Source organism: Pogoniulus pusillus, chromosome 20 (assembly GCF_015220805.1).
Source record: "Pogoniulus pusillus isolate bPogPus1 chromosome 20, bPogPus1.pri, whole genome shotgun sequence".
In the NCBI taxonomy this organism is placed as follows: Eukaryota; Metazoa; Chordata; class Aves; order Piciformes; family Lybiidae; genus Pogoniulus; species Pogoniulus pusillus.
The window spans coordinates 607,922-626,494 of NC_087283.1; the positions used below are offsets into that span (position 1 = coordinate 607,922).

Genomic DNA, 18,573 nt, shown 5'->3' on the forward strand with positions numbered 1-18,573 from the left:
TGACAGCAGCCTAGCTTCAGAGAATCACAGGATTGTTTGGGCTGGAAAAGACCTCTAAGGTCATCCAGTCCAACCTTCAACTCAATACCACCATAGCCACTAAACCATGTCCCCAAGTGCCACGGTCACACATTAGTTGAGTACCACGAGGGATAGGGACTCCACCACCTCCCTGACCAAAGAGAACAGGATAGAAGAAAATGAGCTCTGAGGTATTGCCAATGGAAGGGGAAGGTTCCACAGAGTCATATGCAGTAGCTGACAAAGGGACTGCAGGAAACACACGAGAGACAATAGAGCCAGGACAGCCCTTCCCATACTCACACAGTACCTGCAGATGTTTTTTTCTGTACTGCTTATTCTTGCATGCACAGAAATTACTTCAACAAGTGACTGCACTAGTGGCTACAAGAGCCTGGCCTGGGTATCAGTGACCTCCTGCTATAAAATCACCACCTGTCCCTAAGACAGCACAGCCATAGAGAGCCCAGACAGCTACAGAAAGGTTTATTGAGAGGAGCCACAACCAGGAGAACAGTTTCAAAGTAGAAAACTGTCTCTTAAAATAATCTGGTTATGAGGTGATCTGAGGTTCCCACTGCTGAGGCACCCACATTTTCTACAGGGCCCTACCTGCACTTCTTGGAGCTCTACTAGCAGAAGAACAGCAACTTCTAGAATTATTTCTTTTTATATCAGATAAGGAGAGCAGAATCTAAGAATGTTCCCTTCTTTTTTTTTTTAATGTTCAATATAGCAAAGCTGTGCTTTGGAGCTTCAGTAGTTCAGATGAATACTGTTTCAGCAACCAAATCCTACAGTTTATGTGCAGCTTGGCCCTCCAGCTCAGCTTCTCAGCTTCCTGAAGACTGACTGCTCAGCTATCAGCCATGCCTATAAAGGAGAGGACAGGAAGGAGCAGTTAAATTGGTACTGCGTTTGGATGACAAGAAACGAAGCGCCAAGGGCTTAGAGAAGCACAGCACCAAGGGCTTAGAGAAGCAGAGCTCCAACTCTTAGTTTTTACATAGTTTATGCCGGCAATCTGAAAGGCAACCTTTGATTTACAGCTACATAAAGTAAGCTCCTTATCAGCATCAGAAATGGAAACTCCATCATTTCTAACTGCAGACACAGCACAACAGAACTAATAAAAGATTTTACTGTTTATAACCACCTGATGTAACAGCCTAAGTAATTTCAGGAGGTGAAAGACTGCTCTTGCTAATCCAATTTTCAAGCGGTCTGCCTAGGAGTCCAGCTGATGGTGCACAAAATCCAAACGTGTTTGGTTTTACTGCTTCCCACACACACCTGACACCCCAGCACCACGCAGGCTGCAGACAACCTGTGACAGCAGATTGGCATGGCACGGGAGCACAGCACCAGCTTCCATCCCGGGGCACCCCTGCCTGCAGAAGAAGGCAGCAGGCTCACACCATCCCAGCACAAGCTCCAGAAAGTTTCAAATCAGACAGCAAGCCCTAAGTGAAATAGGGCACGGCCTGCCGTCAGCTGCAGACCTGGGGCTGAGCGGCGCAGCGATGCGCGACAGGCTGAAAGGCTCTATGCCAGCAAGGAGTAACTCCGTGCAGGGGCTGGGAACCGTACAGCAGCGAAGAGCCAACATCACCAAACCCCCTTAAGCCATCAGATGCTCTCAGATCTTTGTATCTGCTGTTGAGTAAACCAAACCCAAAAAAGCAGAGGCCCTGTCTGTGATTTAAAAACAAAATCAAACCAAACCCCCCGTCTGAGTTCACAGAATCATTCTGGTTGGAAAAGACCCTTGAGATCATCACGTCCAACCATTAACCCTACTCTACCAAGTTCACCGCTGAACACTACATCTAAACGACCTTTAAACCCCTCCGGGGATGAGGACTCCACCACCTCCCGGGCAGCCTGTTCCAACCCCTGACCGCTCCTGCAGTGAAGACATTTTCCTAGCGCCCAGCCTGACCCTCCCCTGCTGCAGCTTGAGGCTGCTCCCTCTTGTTCCATCGCTCGTTAGAGACCGGCACGCTCTCTATGTTACCCTTTCAGGTAACTGTAAAGGGCCAAACGTCTCCCCTCAGTCTCCTCTTCCTCAAACTAAACAGTGCCAGGTGCCTCCGCCGCTCCTCCAGACCCGCCACCAGCTTCGTCCCTCTGGGCACGCCATGGCCGATGCCACCGGCTCCCTTTGACACCCGGGCACGCTGCTGGCTCAGCTTCAGCCGCTCGCCCTGCCCAGGGAGCCTGCCCAGGCAGCCTGCCCAGCCTGTCCGGCAGCAGCCTGCCTCCGGCCCGGGCCTCCCCCGCCGCCCCGTGCCCACCGCCGCCCGCCGGCAAAGGCGACCCTCCCGCGGCCCCTGCGAGACCGAGCCGGGCTGCTGCTGCCCCCGCCGCGGCGGAGGCTCGGGGGCCCGCAGCGCTGCTCACCCAGCCGCCGCCATGCTGCTGCCGCCACACGTCACGGCCGGGTCACGGGTGGGCCGGGGAGGAGCCAGCGCAACGCAGGCGCCGGCAGCGGAGAAGCGAGGGGAAGGGTCAGGAGAGGCGGCAGGGCGAGGCCTGGCCGGGGCGGAGCGAGGCGCAGGTCCGGCCGGGAGCAGAGCGCAGGTGAGAGCCAGGCGGGCTGGCAGCGAGGGCAGCTTTGCTGCACACGGGTGAGGATGTCCCCTGCGCGGCGGGAGGCTGCAGCCGAGATCCGCAGGGCTCCCAGAGACCAGCTCAGAGCATTTCCCTCGGAGCGGTGACTGTCGCTCGTCTCTCAGGAACACTTCTCTCCGTGCTCAGGAGCATCCTCTCCGGCCGAAGGGCTGGTTTTGTTCTTCAGCCATCTTCAGAACCCCTGCTGCAGCCGTCTGCGTGCACAAGAGGTGCGACGCTGCAGCGGGCGATGGGATCCTGCGCCGGCCACCGCCTGTGTCCAAAGGCTGCTTGAAGCCTGCTGTGTGAGCATAGCGGGAGCCGGGCAAGGGCTCTCCCTCTGTTCCCGCTGCTCACTGAGCGGGGCAATGCTGCTTCAACAGGGAAAATTCAGACCTGCAGAACGAGAGAAAGCAAAATAGAAAAGCACTCGGTCACGAACACCTCCTGGCCTTTGTGCCCTTGCATCGGGACTCACTGCAGCCAGTGTCTTTCTGAATTGCATCCAGCTGCAGACAGTCCCTGCGGGGCTCTATGAAGATCTTCCCCTCCCTCTGAGCCTCAGCTGTGTAACTCCACTCAGCTCCGATGCGCTTTGTGCTCTTGCTCTTCGTAGCACTCCCTGACTCTCCGCAGGCTATGCACTAACTAGCCACAAGTAAGTGAGCTGCACAAGCAGCTCTTTTCTTCTCATATAAAGATTTAAAACAACTCAAATTCTCTCCCACAGTCATTCACCTGGCAGAAAAGGCTTTGGAAAGATGAACAAATAGGGTTCTCTAACAAACGGTCACTTTACACCCAGCCAAGAAACCAGCAGTGGCAAATTGGTACCAGCACTTCCCCATGGCTCTCTGTCCCAGTGTTTATACGGCCGAGAGTTCAGCGCCATCAGAGAGTGCATTTGCAGCTTCTGCCAGCAGAGCTTAAAATAAATCATTTTAGGTAGTTTTTGTTATATGAACATTACATAACTGTTGTGAATACAGGGCAAGGTATTTCCCCATTTTTGCAACACAACAGATAAACCCCAAATCTGGCAGGGGCAGCTGCAGCCCAGATACAAACTGGAGGAAAGGAAAGACACTGCAGCTCTGATGACAACATGTGCCAGGGGAGCATCACCCCTCCCTTCTGCCCTCCGGCCAAGACTGGGTGTCAGAAGAAGAGCCAAACACTGCTGCACAGTGCTTGAGCTTCTGTCCCATTTTGGGAAAATCCAGGTGGCGAGAGACAAAATCATCCAGGGCTGCAGCACAGTACCACCCTGAGAAACCATCAGCTGCCAGCGTCACGACACGAAGTAGGGGACAGGGTCTAATACGGAGGGACTAAGGTCACGATAGGCACTCTGCAGCCAATCCGTAGCCGGATGTGCGAGCTCAGTGCGGACTGCAGCCGGTTTCCTCACTGCCAGCAGGCTCCCGTAGCATACGCGCTGCCACAAACCCAGAAAGAACAGGAAACCCTCATTTATTGAACCAGAAATGCTGCTAAGGTCTGGTTTTCTGCTGATTGTCCTCTCAGATTTTTGGAACGTTGCTGGCTGAGATGCAAAATGACCTTCTTCACTTGGATGGGCTGGGCAAGAACAACAGATGGAGTTTCAGGTGTGTGAGTGTATTTTGTTTGTTGGAGAACTAGCTGTTAGTGCAAAGCACAGAGGCAGATCCCTGTGTTAAGATGTGTCAATGCTGGGGGTTTCCACTGAGTCCTTTTCACAATCCTTAGCATCCCCTCACTGCAAGGTGTGTCTGCTGCCTGCCTTCAATACAAGGGCCTCAAGTCTTTAACGTGGAATTAAGGTTACAAGGTCCCTTCAAAGTAACAGACTGAACCAAAGCATCTGCCTTTGGCATTTTCATCATGAAACAATTTGGAGTAAATTTTCCCTCAGGCACTAAATGTACACTGCTCTATTGATCTTTCAGAGCTTGAAATAAAAGTGTGATTTTCCCAAAGCCTGCTTGAACTAAATTATTATGAAAGACAAGAAAGGTAAAGCACTACCTTGCCTTATTACTCTCCCCATTGACTTTCACTTCAGAGCAAGACATTCTTCTCCAGTCCGAACATGCTCATCAAGGACTGCACAGGCTGGGGTGGCTGCTCCAGCTATTGTTTGATCTTTACAAATGGTGTCCTTTTATTTTGGGGGCTGTTTTCCTGCAGCTCCTCACTAGAGGCTGTCATTGTTTCTTTTAAATCCACCTGCCCATCTGTATTTGTAAGCTGCTGCCAGAGGAACTCCTCTCTCATGAAGATTAAACCAGCACTATAGATGCTGCTTGGGAGACTCCTTTCAGTGAGGGCTTTGCTTTGCTAGGCTGTGTGAGGCCTTGGTGGCCAGTGTGATGATCTCTAGTACCTCTGGCAGCATTTGTACATTGCGATGCACTGTTCGCTTCAATAAAAGGAGACCTCTGAATGATTTTCAGTCTGTTTGCTCAGAGGTTGGGGGTTTTGCAGGCTCCATCCCTGCCTTTGTCCTCTGCACAGTGCCCAGCACCACGCCTCCCTTTTTGTTCTAAGAGGGCTGCACAGAAAAGATGCTGGGTGATGTGAGTGTAGCTCAGTCACGGCCATGCCAGGCAGAGGAGCTCAGGCACTGCCCTGTAGCAGCATGGCAGACAGACCTGGCTGGTCAGATGGGTGAGTTTTACAGAAAGGGCTGCAGCACTGAGTTCAGGACGTGAGTGATGCAGAAGTATCCTTGCAGCCACCTCCCCTAATGTGGACACAGCTGAGAACAAAACTCCTTCACATTACTCAGGATTTACTCACCCATCACTTCCCATGTTCAAACACAGCCTCTTCTACAAAGAGCAGCAGCAACACCACCTAGACTGTGAAGGGCCAAACCAAAGCTGCTCTGCACCTTTGAGAGGAGAAGGGTGGGAAGAAGCTGGGGAAGTTCCTGTCCTGTGCGACAGAAAACTCTGCCTAGGCTGCACGTATGAACTTACAGGCAGCTGTGCAACGGGAACGTGAGTGCTGGTGCCAGGTGCCCGTGGTGCCCCTGCCCTGGGCTGCACAGTCACAACACAGAACACGTTTCTCCATTGCTGTCTGCACAATGTGCTCTCCACCCGGCGCATGGCAAATCCCCAAACAACCTCATCATCTACTCGTGTAAACATTGCTCACAAGATTAATGCCTCCAGGGTTTTGCAGATTACAATTCCTATCTCCACACCAACTCACAGTCAGATTCCCCACTTTTTTTTTGGTAAGAAATCCCTCTTTAATTATTTACTGCTTATTTGGAAATATTTTCCACTCTGAGAACTTGCATTAAAATTTTAAGCCACTTGTTTACCAAGACCTGCATTGTGTCAATGAGAAAGGAATTGCTTTCTCTTAGTCATCTGAAAGGATCTCTTTCAGGCTTTGCTTGGACAACATTTCCACTCTCTGCTTGAAGCAGCCCTATCCTCCTTCCCAGGAAAGAAAGGACCTGCTCCCTCTGACACTGCTCTCTGACGACAGCTACCCCTGCCTCTCCAGCTTTTGCTTTCCAGGCTGCCTCACTGTGCAGCAACAGCCCATCTAAGAGGCGCTGGCAAGGTTGCCATGGCACCATATCTGCCACCCTCCTGAACTTGGTGCTGCAGCTGTTCCTGGCTTCTTTCTGCAGTCACATCTTAGGGCACTTTGGTAGCAGGCAGCAGCCCAGCACACACTACAAGGCTCTCCCAGTCTCACTTTTCACAGCAAGCAGGGGAAGCAGCTCTGTGAGTCTCTCAACAAAGCAGCCACTGACAGGCTGAGTAACGCTGCTGTGACAGCACCCAGTGGATTGGACTGGCATTAAGGGCTCCTCAGAAATTCCTCAGCAGCACTTTAGGAGATGCTTACTGAAGTTCTGCAGAGCTAACAGCTCTGTGGGTGTCTGCTGTTTGGCTATCTACATAAACAGCTGCCACAGCTGGAGGAGAATCAGCAGAGTTGTTGCTGATTTAGACTCCTTGGGCCTGTGTCAGCTCCAGTCACAGACATGACTCTGCTGGAGCACACTGGTACCCCAGCTATTTTTAAACTCTCAACTTGGTATCAGAGACAGCCAGCTACAACACAGAGTTCCTGGTGGATTCATTCACCCTGCTGTTTGGCTCAGGCCTTAGTGCCAACAGGATTAGCTAAGCCCTTGGAACATCAGAAAAAGGAGATACAAAGGACTGGATTCAGCAGCAGTCTGCTTCGAAGGGAAACCTTGCAGTTGCTTACACTAAGAGCTGTAACAGGCTACACAGATGGAGAGGAGAAGCTTAAGTCTGCTGTGGACAGCAGGGAGCCAGTAAAAGCAGTGGCTGCTGCGGGGAAGGGGCAGGCCTTCAGTGCAAATCCTTTAGGTCACTGCAAACAGAGAATGTCACATGGAAAAGAAGACGACTCCTAATAACAGTCACTGGGGTAACCTGCAGGAGAAGAGGAGGAGGGATTGTGTCTAGACTGGTTTATCTGCAGAGAGCTTTAGGTGCTGTGAGAGCTCTGACTTACTGCTTCTGGGTGACCTCTGTGACTTCAGTTGTCAAGGTTCAGGGACCCTGGCGCCAGCTGGCAGTGCTCTCCCTTTGTCTGCAGTGATTTCTTATCAGCAATGCCTTGCTTTATACAGGTCTCTCTGGCTTGTTAGGGGCTCATCAGACAAGCAGGAGCAGCAATGGCTCAAAGCAGTCAAACACTCACTGCCTGATCACCTCTGGCTAAGAGGAAGGATGTTGTCGCACTTACCTGGTCACCTACTGACCCATCCCTAAGCTGAGATTTCTGCTTTTCACTAGCCTGAGAGGCAGTAAGATTAAAAAGTGCAATAAGCAAAACTGTCAAATATAAAATGAGAAGAGCTCCAGCAGGAGCTGCTGAGCTTGCCGAGGCCACAGTCTGTCAGAGCAACTGAGAAAAGCAGCTTCTTGCAAACGACTCTGCCTTCCCATATCTAGGGCCACAGCTAGGGCATGGAGCAGGGCCGGGACCTTAGCAAACGCAAGTGAAGATGAAAGAGATGAGCATTAAGAAGCCTCCTCCAGCTGTGCCAGCCGAGCACAGAGGGGCTGACAGCAGCATTAAGTGGAGAGGAGCAGGGTCCCTCCAGTGCACTGAAGAAAGAGTGGGGAATGTTGCTGCACAGCACAGCAGTGCCAGGCTTTAATGAGACAGGTTGACGAACGGGGCATGGAGATAGGAGATGTTCAGCAGGAGCAGGCCTTGACCTTGGAACTGAGCCCAAGTGCTGCAGTGAGGAGTAATAATGAGGAAGGCAAGATCAAAGGAGACAGCTCCAACAAGGAGGGAAAGAGATGGGCACAGACATACCAGCACTTACCAAGCACTTGGCTTCACAGTCCTCTGCTTTGGGCTTGACCTCCTCTTCTGCCGACTCTCTCTTCCCCATCACCTTCCTAAGCCTGAGCCTGGTGAGCAGGGCCATGGAGGTGCAGCTGGCCGGATGCAGCAGCCCTGCTTGGTGCACTGACAGCCATTATGCATGGGCAGTTTTGATTACCCAAGGGCACTTCTCTTTTACATATCCCTAGCTGCAATCTCACTGAAATAATTTTCTTTTTTATTGGCCTCTTACACTGCTGGAGTGCCTGTGATTTCCCCACGGCCAGCTGATGAATGGCAGCACATCACACAAAGACAAAACACAGGCATCTGCCAACAGTGAAACGTAGTTTCTTCATTTGATATCTTCCCTTTTCTTGTGCGACAACGATCAGCAACCTTGATGGCGAGAACAGTGCCAACAGAAGTCTAACAAGCTCCCTTCTCAACCCAGGATCACAAGAAGAACAGATTCAGCAGAGACAGGAGATTCCTACTAACACCAGGGACCTTCAGAAAAGGGATTAACCATTTTAAGGGCAATTTCCAATAGGAGAGCTGGGTTCAGCCCTGCAATCACCTGTGCCTGGGCAGCCAGCTGGGTCCTATGACTTCAACAAAACCAGTAGGAGAACAGAGACACACAACCTCTCATCTCTACGCTGTCAAAGGCAGGCTCAAATCCACTGCAGTTTAGGGCTCTGCTCTCCCCTTTCTTCTCCCCAGACCTGCACCTCAGACCCTCAGCACAGAGACCCTGGCAGTGCCCCAGAAGCAGGCAGCCTGCCCCTAGTCCTGCAAGCTTTGAGTAGCAGCAACAGCTCCCGGCCAGCCCCGTGCAGGAGGCAGCTTCAGTACAAACAGCATTTTCTGTTCAACCAGGCAATCCCAGCTGCTGCTGGGGAGCAGAACACAAGTAGCACTGCTTTCCTGGCTGAAGCACTGCACTCCCAGCCAAGCTTCAACAAGATCAAGGAGTCTTTACTTAGGAAGACCAGGAACAAGCAGCAAGCAGTGTGTGGGTGTCCAGAGGCAGGTACCTGGTGGGTGGAAGGGGCTCCAGGATGTTCCACAGGCAGGCAGCACTGGTCTGGATGTGTGAACAGGCATTTCCTCTCAGACAACCACAGTGACTGGCCTTAAAAAAGGAGGTCCAGGTTAGAAAAGTTAAGTAGAAGAGAGATGCTCATCACTACTGAATGTCAAATACTTTAAGAAAGTCCCATTATCAAAAGTCTCCAAGCAGACTTTGTTGAGCTCACTGGGCTGGAGATGAAGATTCTGGTGGAAGAATGCTGCAGGAACACCAAGTGTCCCAAGCACTGCAGAAAGGCTTCAGATCAAATACTGGGCATCAGCCTGGGCATCTACATATCTGCAGAGCACTGCAAGGAGAATAGGCAGCCAATTCTACCTTACTTTCTTCAGTGTTGGCCCAGGGCCCAAGCAGCCACATCAAGGGTGATGAGCTGTCACCTCATTTAATTCCATCTTCTCTTCTCCAGACCTGGGCCAAACCAAAGTGAAGCTCACTGAAAGACTCTAACTGATCCAAGGCTTTGGTTGACTCTTGTACCCCAATTTATTCTACTAATCAGAATGGGGGGGCAGGGAAGGAAAAACAAAAAGAAGATTCTATTGCTAAAAGAAAACAGCATAGAAAACCCCATCTGAAGAGAATTTCAAAGCATCAGGTGGTGCTACCAGGGTTCCAAAGGGAAGGGTTAAGCAGAAAGCACAAGTAGCAAGTAACCCGAGAAGGGCTTAGAAATGAGTTATGTGCCCACCTGTTTGACCTGTCTCTCTGCACTGGGCTCTCCAGCACAGAAATGCCTCCAGCGGTGGACTGGGCAGCTGCAGAGGAGACTAAGCTGTAGAGAGCCGTTTCTAGCCCAGCAGAGGCATTAGGCGGATTACACCTTGGGTTGGCAGGCAGGAGCTCAGATCCAGGCAGCCCTGTAAGCCAAGAGCAGGGCCTGCAGAAGAGAGGGCATTGTTTGGAAAAGCACCGGAGCAGTCTGCCTCACCAAGCAGGGAGGCTCTGCAGTGTAACCCTGAGAAGGTTCTCAGCAGACGTATGCATGAAATGACAAAGAGAGGAGTAGGTTGCTAGAGGAATAATGGAGACAAAAGCAGCAGCAGGGGTGTGTGAGGCGCTGCTCAGTGTCACCCACAGGGAAAAGCAGCCCCACTGTTCCAGGAGCAAGCAGAGAGTGATGGAAGTGAGACTGTGCTCAGACGCCCCGCGTCAAGCCTGTGCTGCCACTACGGCAGGCTGCTGCAGAGCGGCAGCGGGGCTGAGGAGGGTGGCTCCGGTGCAGCCAGAGGACCCAGGGCCAGCCCAACCCCGCCAAGGAGAGGCGCCGCAGGTGCACACCTTGCACAGTCAGGGCCCACCTCGGTGTCCTGCAGGATTTGTGCTCTCCATGAAGAGTGGGTTAGCACAGCACAGACGCTGTGTGACTCCCTTGGAACGGGAGTTCCAGCAGCACACGAGGTGGCGAGGGAAAAGGATCCAAAAGCAGCAGCTGTGAAACCCTGCGACTGAGCTAATGTTCTGAGCCTCAAGCAGGCTGCTCCATCCAAAGTTCTGCCAGTCACACAGAAACTGCTGACAAAACTTTGAGAATCAAAACCGAGGGTTTTCCCTGAGCAATCACAATGTTGGTAAACAGACGGGCTGGGTGATGCCAGCCCAGAAGCCTGCCCACGCCAGGTGCAGGACGGCTGCTCCTGCCCACACCTGCAGGACTGTGGCCGACTCCTCACTGCCTGCCTTTGATTGGAACCATCTATCTGGGGTCTTCTCCAGGCCTCATCAGAGCAGGGTATGTGCTGTGGGGAAGGGAATTGATCAAGGAATTTGCAACAGCTTCTACCCTGCGTAGTCCTGGAACAATCAATATTGGTCACAGTGTGATCTGGCATTGCTGTGACAGACCTGTGCTGAGAGCTGAAGAAAGGCAACGCTGGGTTGGCTCTCAGAGCCAACAAGAAGCAGATGCCACTTACCAGATATGACAATCTGCCAGACAGTGTCCTCTTGCTCACATGCAGCATTGACTAAGAAGTCCTAAATCTCAATCTGTTTGTCATGAAAATGCTGCATGGTTTCCAGCCCCCCCCCTACCTCTGCTATTTGCAAGAGGGGCAGTTTCCTGCTGTCCTTCAGCTTCCACTTCAGCTGGGAACCCTCCTGACACACTGGTGGCACAGCAAAGACCAAGAGCTCGTGTAGAAGCAAGGGCAGCTCCTCTCCTACATGTAGGCTCTGGGAGTTCAGATTCAAGCACAGCATTTATTTGTTCACATGTGGACAGAGAGGGGACCTGCTGAGAGAAAGCTGACTGGACAGTGCCCATTTAAAAAAGACACAACCTTGCATGCCTCAGACAAACCTCTCGAGCCTGGGAAATGCAAGTTAAAACCCTCTCTGGGGGTGAGGAAATCCCTGGCCTCCCAGCCGCTTCATAAGAAGGAAATCCAAGTGGAAGGCATTTTCCTAGGGACAGCCTGGGGAGATCCACACAGACCTCACCTTTGGCCCATGTCTTGCCTCTCCCTCTAGCAGGAAACCAGGACCTGTGCTGAGACAATCTGCCTGACAGCCCTGCCTAAATGCCATCTCTCCTGCAGTCACCCCCATCTGCTACAAATACTGCAGCAGTACCTCAGCTGGAAGTGGCTTCTTGTGGAAGTCCCTAAGCACCAAGGTGACACACCTGTGCTAAGGACGTGGAGTGGAGCTGTCAGCCAGGAAAGCTGCCACTGCCGAGAGCACCAGATCATACTCACGAGGTGTCTGCACTGAGGGGTGCACACCTGTGCACAGCACTGCTTTGGTAATTGCCAGGGGTCACTAGCAGCTCTGTCAGGTAGTGAGCAGAAGACAGAGCTCCAGATCACCCCTCCAAGGGGCAGAGAGGTGTCAGCCAGTGGGCACACACGAGCACCGCAGCAGCCTCCCGGGGAGTTCCTAGCCCACTCAGTGCTGAGTCCCTCTGCTGTGATGGTTGTCCAGACGTACCACGCAGAACTATGAAAAGAGCAAGCAGATGCCTCCTGCTTCAAAGGAGCCATCTCAATTCACTCTGGGGCCTGGAAACACCTTGGAGACAGAGCTTGTGTTTTCAAATTGCAGGGTTTGTAGCCCTGGCAGATCTGCCTCCAAGACTTAGAATGCAAAACAAAACCAAACAACCCCAAATCTAAGACGACTGGAACAGATCCTTATTTTGAGTGTTGTTTCCCTGCTGAGCCTCTGTTTAAATGTAAGCTTAGTGCAATTCTCCCCCATAAAACAAGCTCCCAGTCTGGCAAGCAGGGAAGCTCCTCATCCTGGTGCACTGCTTAGCCCAGCCCTTGTGGAGACAGCTCTTGCTCTGCCGGAGAAAGCAGGGGCAGGGCAGCAAAGAGACTGGGATCAGTGTTTCATTAAGGACAGGCTCCTGCTGCAGCCCACAGAGATCATTTTAAATCGTGCCTCTGTGTCTACATTGTAATTTTGATTTGAATAGTATTTTTGAATAGAAAAAGAGATTTGTTCTCAGGGTCTGGAATCCCTGCTGGGGTACCAGAGCCACAGCAGGAGCTGCCAGGGGAGTGCACTCTTCCACTGAAGCTGTTCCTGTGGCCAGCCCTGGCACATGGCACACACTACATGCACTTGTAGCTGTCTTTATTTCCATTTAAATGTGTTCTGCAACAAGAGCAGCTTTGTCCTTGCAGCCACCGTAGCAGCAGTGAAGAACTTTCCAGATGGGCACCAACAGCAAGAATTTAATCACTCTTACCTTGGCTCTTGAGGCGATGCCAACCCTGCACACGTGGCTGTTTGCAAACCGATGCTTTAGGTACAGCTCTGAGCAAAGTTAATTTGCCTGCACACTTACAGTGTCTTTAGAGACAAATCTAAACCTGGAACAAAGCAGCATGCTTGAAACAGCTGCATTTGGAGATAGCAAATGCTGCCCTCCACATATGCTTTGCCAGTCTTAGAACAGGTTGGGTTGGAAAGGACCTTAAAGATCATCTAGTTCCAACCTTCTTGCCATGGACACCTTCCACTAGCCCAGGATGCTCAAGGCCTCACCCAACCTGGCCTTGAAGGGCCAGGTTGGAAGGCAAGTCATTATAGCATCCTGTTCAGGAGGAAGCCATCTGAGATAGCATGTTGGTGAAAAGCTGCATAGATTGCAGAGGGCAAATCCAGCAGACACATTTGGACTCGCCTACAAAATGCATCCAGGTCACACTCAAATTACCATGGGTAGCTAACTGCTTGTACAAGTGCCAACAGCCAGCCTCAGGTCTCCTGATGCCACAGCAAGACTTTCTAGGGGGCTGGCTGAAGGAGACCTGCTGCAGAGCAGCTCCTGTTCACCTGGGAAACTGGGCTGTGCGAGAAGGCCATTGCTAGGGACAGAACTCTGCACTTCGTGTGCCTGACTGCTGCATGGCTACCAAAACAGGGAAAGGCACAAATGGGGGAGACAAAATCACCTGTGGGGTTTGGGGCTGGTTGCTTTGACCTGAACCTGAGGTGATGGCATGGCAGGGTGTAAGACCACTAATCCTCCCTCAGCAACAGGTTAGTGTTGGAGCTGACAACCAACCTGGAGCATCTCCTCAGCCGAGCTCCTCCATCCAGCAGTGTCATGAGAAGGCTTCTGTTCAGAGCACACACAAAGTGCTGGGGAGCAAAGCTGCAGGAGGCCTATTTCCCTGCATGCAGATAATAGAACCACAGTGCCCTGCTTGATGCCCTGGTGCAGCCACCACACTTGACCTTGGAAGAGGCAATACCTCCCTTCAGAGCTTTAGGGCTGTTACTTTAAAAGCCTGGTTGAGCATCCTACAGAACATGGAAACTGCATGCATGAACTTGGTGCCTTCCCAGAGGTGGCACAAGCCCATAAAGCTGCCTGTTGGCATGATTTCTGTGCTGAATTTTCTCTTGAACTTGGAAAAATCAGAGCTCCCAGCCACAAGTTTCTGACTGCCATTCTGCTGCCCAACCAACATCTGTGCAGATTACCACAAAAGAAAAGGAAGCTCTTCACGAAGCAGAACGCCTGTGTTAAGGTCATGCAAGGGGCAGCTACAGTCATTGGTTCCTGGTAAATAGCCCAGAGAGCATCCCAAATAACCCCAGGATGTGATGCTACCACACTCCTGGTAGTTACAGCATGGCAAGGGAATGGCAATGTGCTTAAAATGGGAAGCTCTGCAGAGAGGCTAGGAGAAGGACAGAGGAGGAGGATGAAACACAGACCTGAAGCACAGCACATCAGCCTGGGTGACGCTTAGTGGCCCACCATGCCCCAGCAGAATTGCTTCTGTTTTTCTCTGCAGTAGGAGGAAAAGAGCAAAGAAAATTAGGAAAGGAAGCACCATTTGAATTTGGGTAGCGACAAATGGCACCCTCCAACAGGCCACACATCCGGGCTGCAGTCCTGCCTTGGATGACGACCGTGGCAACACATAGCTGCCTCTGCTGCATCTCAGACAGCTCCAGCCAGACCCTGAGGCAGGAGCTGCTCACTGTGGGCAGTGAGGGGGTGTTGCCAGCTCTGCTGGTTGTGCTCTTCATGAGCTGCTTCTCCTTCACAGCACCCCCGCCCCCATCTTCTCTCCTCCTCTGCACACACACACACTCAAGACGAACTCTCTTCATCCCCCCTCCACAACACCACATCCTCTTGCTGCTCCTGAGGGAAGATGGAGCCCAGAGGCCAAAAGTTCAGCTTCCTCCACAGCACAGAGGTAGGGGAAACAAATGTCTGGGGAATACCAAAGAGTTACCCTGCAGAGTGAAGAAGGTGCAAAGCGCAGCCAGCTGGCAGCTCCCCTTCCTCCCTCTGCACTGCTGTCACATTCCAAGATCAGCCTCCCTTTTCCATCCAAAATTGGGAACCTACATGCCTTGGGCTGGGGTTAGGTGGAACTGGGGGCGGCAGGAAGTTTGAATGTTTTGTGTTGATTTACTTCCAAATTGCTGCTCCTCATTCTCCAAGAGGAGGAAGAAGAGCTGGCAGCCAGTGGAAGGCAGTCAGTGGGTCCTGTGGCTAGGACCACCAGTGCAGGACTGAACTCCATGGGTCACAAGACCAAAGCACTCAGTCTACTGCAGCAGACCTCTCCTCTAGGGACAAAGCATTCCCCCACATCTCACAAGCAGCAGCCATGTTGACATGTCTCCATGTCACTGCAAACAAGCTTCTGCAGAGACCCAGAGGAGCACGAGCACAAACCCAGCTCCTTTAATGAGGAGAGCTGTTTTGTCTCTCTGCAGGTACCTGATTGCTTGGGCTCTGCTTGAAGGAGCTCATGGCTGAGCAGGGGTACCCATGACAACACAGGGCACATGGGCCTGGATGCTCCATGAGGCACGGACAGGTTAGGTAACCCACAACGAGGAGGATCTTCTGAACGAAGGAGAGTGAATCACTTCCATTAGTGATGTCATGTAGGACCTTGCCATTTCTTCCTACGTGCTTGGTCCCCTCTAAGTACCTTCCCACCTGGCACACAAAGAAATGAATGAAGACTTCACTTGCAGCACGCTGCTCTTGCAGCTGAGCAGGAGGGACGTGCTGGCTCCAGGAGTGACAACAAGGCAGCGTTTGTGCAGCCCAGCGGAGAAAGGAAACAGAAAAATGGCACAGAAAGCAGCGCCAAGTTTGCTGTGTTTGCTCTTCCTGTTCTGTCTGCTCGTCCTGTTACCAGTGCAAAGCTCCTGAGCCCGCAGGGGTAAAGCTCTGCTTAGCCAGCAAAGCCAAACTACGCTGCAAGCACAGGCTGGGCCCCAGCTGTCACTCTGCTGGGCAACCTTCCCCTTCCACAGGCGAGGGCTGCAGCACAGAGCAGTGGTCTGGAGCGAAGGGCTGCACGAGGGCAGGATCATGCCCTGCATTTTCTCCTTTTCCTACCCGTGCAAGCACCAGCAGAGCTGTTGTGCTACCCCCTTTGGACAGGTGGGGACACTACCTGAAAGGAGGCTGTGGCCAGGGGGGGTTGGGCTCTTCTGCCAGGCAAGCAGCAACAGAAGAAGGGGACACAGTCTCAAGTTGTGCCAGAGGAGGTTCAGGTTGGATGTTAGGAGGAAGTTCTTGCCAGAGAGAGTGATTGGCATTGGAATGGGCTGCCCAAGGAGGTGGTGGAGTCGCTGTCCCTGGAGGTGATCAAGCAAAGCCTGGCTGGGGCACTTAGTGCCATGGTCTGGTTGATTGGCCAGGGCTGGGTGCTAGGTTGGGCTGGATGAGCTTGGAGCTCTCTTCCAACCTGGGGATTCTATGACACAGCACATGGAGCCATGAACTTCCATGCCTGTGCTTAGCAGTGAGGGAGGACTTCAGTTACACCTCAGTTGCATATCTCTTCCAGAGAAGGACCTGATCTCTCTTTAAAGACGAGCCATGAACTCCTGATGCCAGCAGTGTTGCTCAGCAGCGCTAACTCTCGTCCTGGGGACCACATCGCACCACAGAAAGACAGAATGTGTGCTTTAAACGCTATGGAAGTGCTGCCCCTGACAAAGGTGCCCAAACTGCCACAGGACGCAGAACACATTTCTGTCTCTGCCACTGCTGCTGAGACCTCTGAACAGTTCTCCTGAGCACTGCCATCCCTTTGACTGAGGCAGGATCTGCCCAATCCATCCTAATTTCCAGGCAACTGCTTCTGTCTGATTTAAGACGCAAGTTCTTTCTTGTTTAAGCCATTCATGTAGGATTTCATTAAAGCAGAGGAGAATCTAAAAGGGATCCAATGTGTAATGCAAAGATTAGCTTTGAAAATAGACTTATTTCTGCCTAAGTCATCAAATAATACATGTACACGAGTCTGAGAAAGCCCAGTGAAATAAGAAGCTGCCTCTGAAGATGATACTGCAGTGCTGGGGATTAAAGAGATTTTCTGTTTGTTTGAGGTCCCCTTTCTACTCCCATGCTCAGATCTTCCTTCCCAATGCTCTGTATCCTTTCTTTCCATGTCCTGCAGCCCCTTTGTCACCATTGCTCCCTGACACTTCTTCCTTTCAGTGACCCTGTGTCCTCCACCGTGCCTGTCTGAGACATGGGAAATGCAGTAGAGGCCCTCCCAGTATTTCTGCAGCACCCAGACTGGTAAGTAGCCAAAACCCTTCCCTCCTCATTGGCAAAGCTTCCACGGAAGTTAACAGTTAAAGAGACAGTTTTGCCTGCCTCGGCCTTAAATGCTGCATGTATTAAAACAGAAAGGAAAGCAAAGAGATGCTGTCAGTTAGCATCCCACTATTTGGCTACGAAATTAAGGATCAAAGTCTTTTCTCAAATGAGAGCAGACTTGGACTCTTAAGAGCAGGGCAGAATCTACCAGCAAAACATACAAATGGCTTCTGGAAAGCTATTTCTATTAATAATGAGCCTTCAGCCCATCTGGGCAGCCCTGTGTAAATTCTCAGGGACAACTACTGGCCAATAACTAAATCAAATTGGCTAACAAGGAGGGAGGGAAGAGCACCCTTGGAGGCGTCGGCTAGAGGAAGCAAATGGGGAAGATACTCACAGGAATTCTTTCTCAGCTCACAGCCTGCTGGGGGGGATCTGCAAAGGGCACGAGGTACAGCAGAACACCGGAGGAGTAAACTCACCAATGACAAACACCTCCTTGGATGTCTGGCAAAGTGTCCTCAGAAGAAGCAACTGAATTCACCATGAATCCGAGCAGCTTAACAACTTGGCCTGCAGAATTTCAAGGCCAAGGCAACATGCACTGGTGAGCCAAATGAAATGCGGCTCTCTGGCACACCACTGCCGAGACCAGAAAACTGCTTGATTCACGTTTGACAATTGATCTGACGAGCTCCCTGACTGCCTTGGAATAAGGTGTGTAACGACTCCCCTTCCCCTTTCTGCTTGCAGCTTCCAGAGCTGCACGAGTGGCCAATGAGTGCATCCATCCAGGGTTTATTGGATCAATGTGTCAGAAATGCTTAGAGCCAGCAAAGGCTTTCTCCCTTTCATTTCCTTGCTCATGGCATGCCACTGCGCTGGAAGTTACAGATGGCCAGGAGCACAGGAATGAGAGCCTCGGGGAGTCCTCAGCCTTCCTGCTTACAAGTGACAGCAGCAAGCACCTCCTGGCCAGCAGCTGGGGGACTTAGCACACAGTGGGGGCCATCCTCGCTCCATCCATCAGGACCACTCCCTTTTGCCCTTGGAATGCCCAAAGCTCTGCAGCAGCCTTGCAAACAAGAGGCATTACAGTGTAGTTACACATGCCAGGGCCTCCAGTGTTTCACTCACTGAAAGGTAAAGACACTGAACACTCTGCATTTACTTTTCATGTTACTGTGTAAAATCAGACCCATTACAATTCTTGCTGTAAAGACATTTCAGCAAAAGCCCTGCTGCTAAGATGAGGAAATGCCTGTTTAATGCCCCACATCTCTGCTGTGTTTTTACTGCTGTGCTCAGTTCCTTCACTACTGGCTCAGTGAAGCAGAGCATGATGCTACCAATTGTTTACACATACTGGGGAGAAAAAAGCAAGCCCCCTACAAAATCCTAACAGGATTGCAGTAAGCCCTGAGGAGCTTGTGTGTAGGTGGCCAAGTACACAGCAGGCACA

General features: G+C 51.7%; 1 protein-coding gene and 1 long non-coding RNA gene across 4 annotated transcripts in view; one reads left to right on the plus strand and one right to left on the minus strand.

The window, feature by feature from the left end:
* Positions 1-18,573, minus strand: part of PEPD (peptidase D) — a 170,032-nt gene that overhangs the window by 81,154 nt on the left and 70,305 nt on the right. Inside the window, exons 1-2 of one of the 3 annotated variants that reach the window (XM_064159873.1) lie at positions 9,003-9,088; positions 2,425-3,030 (exon numbers count right to left, since the gene is read on the minus strand). In XM_064159873.1, the coding sequence (XP_064015943.1) occupies positions 2,425-2,438 (14 nt within the window). In that variant the 5' untranslated portion in view covers positions 2,439-3,030; positions 9,003-9,088. Of the gene's footprint in view, positions 1-2,424; positions 3,031-9,002; positions 9,101-18,573 lie in introns of those variants that run through there. The other 2 variants (XM_064159872.1, XM_064159874.1) reach the window with 2 other exon arrangements.
* Positions 2,572-5,062, plus strand: LOC135184284 (uncharacterized). The gene is made up of 2 exons (XR_010305951.1): positions 2,572-3,292; positions 4,162-5,062. It is a non-coding gene; the product is annotated as an uncharacterized LOC135184284 (long non-coding RNA).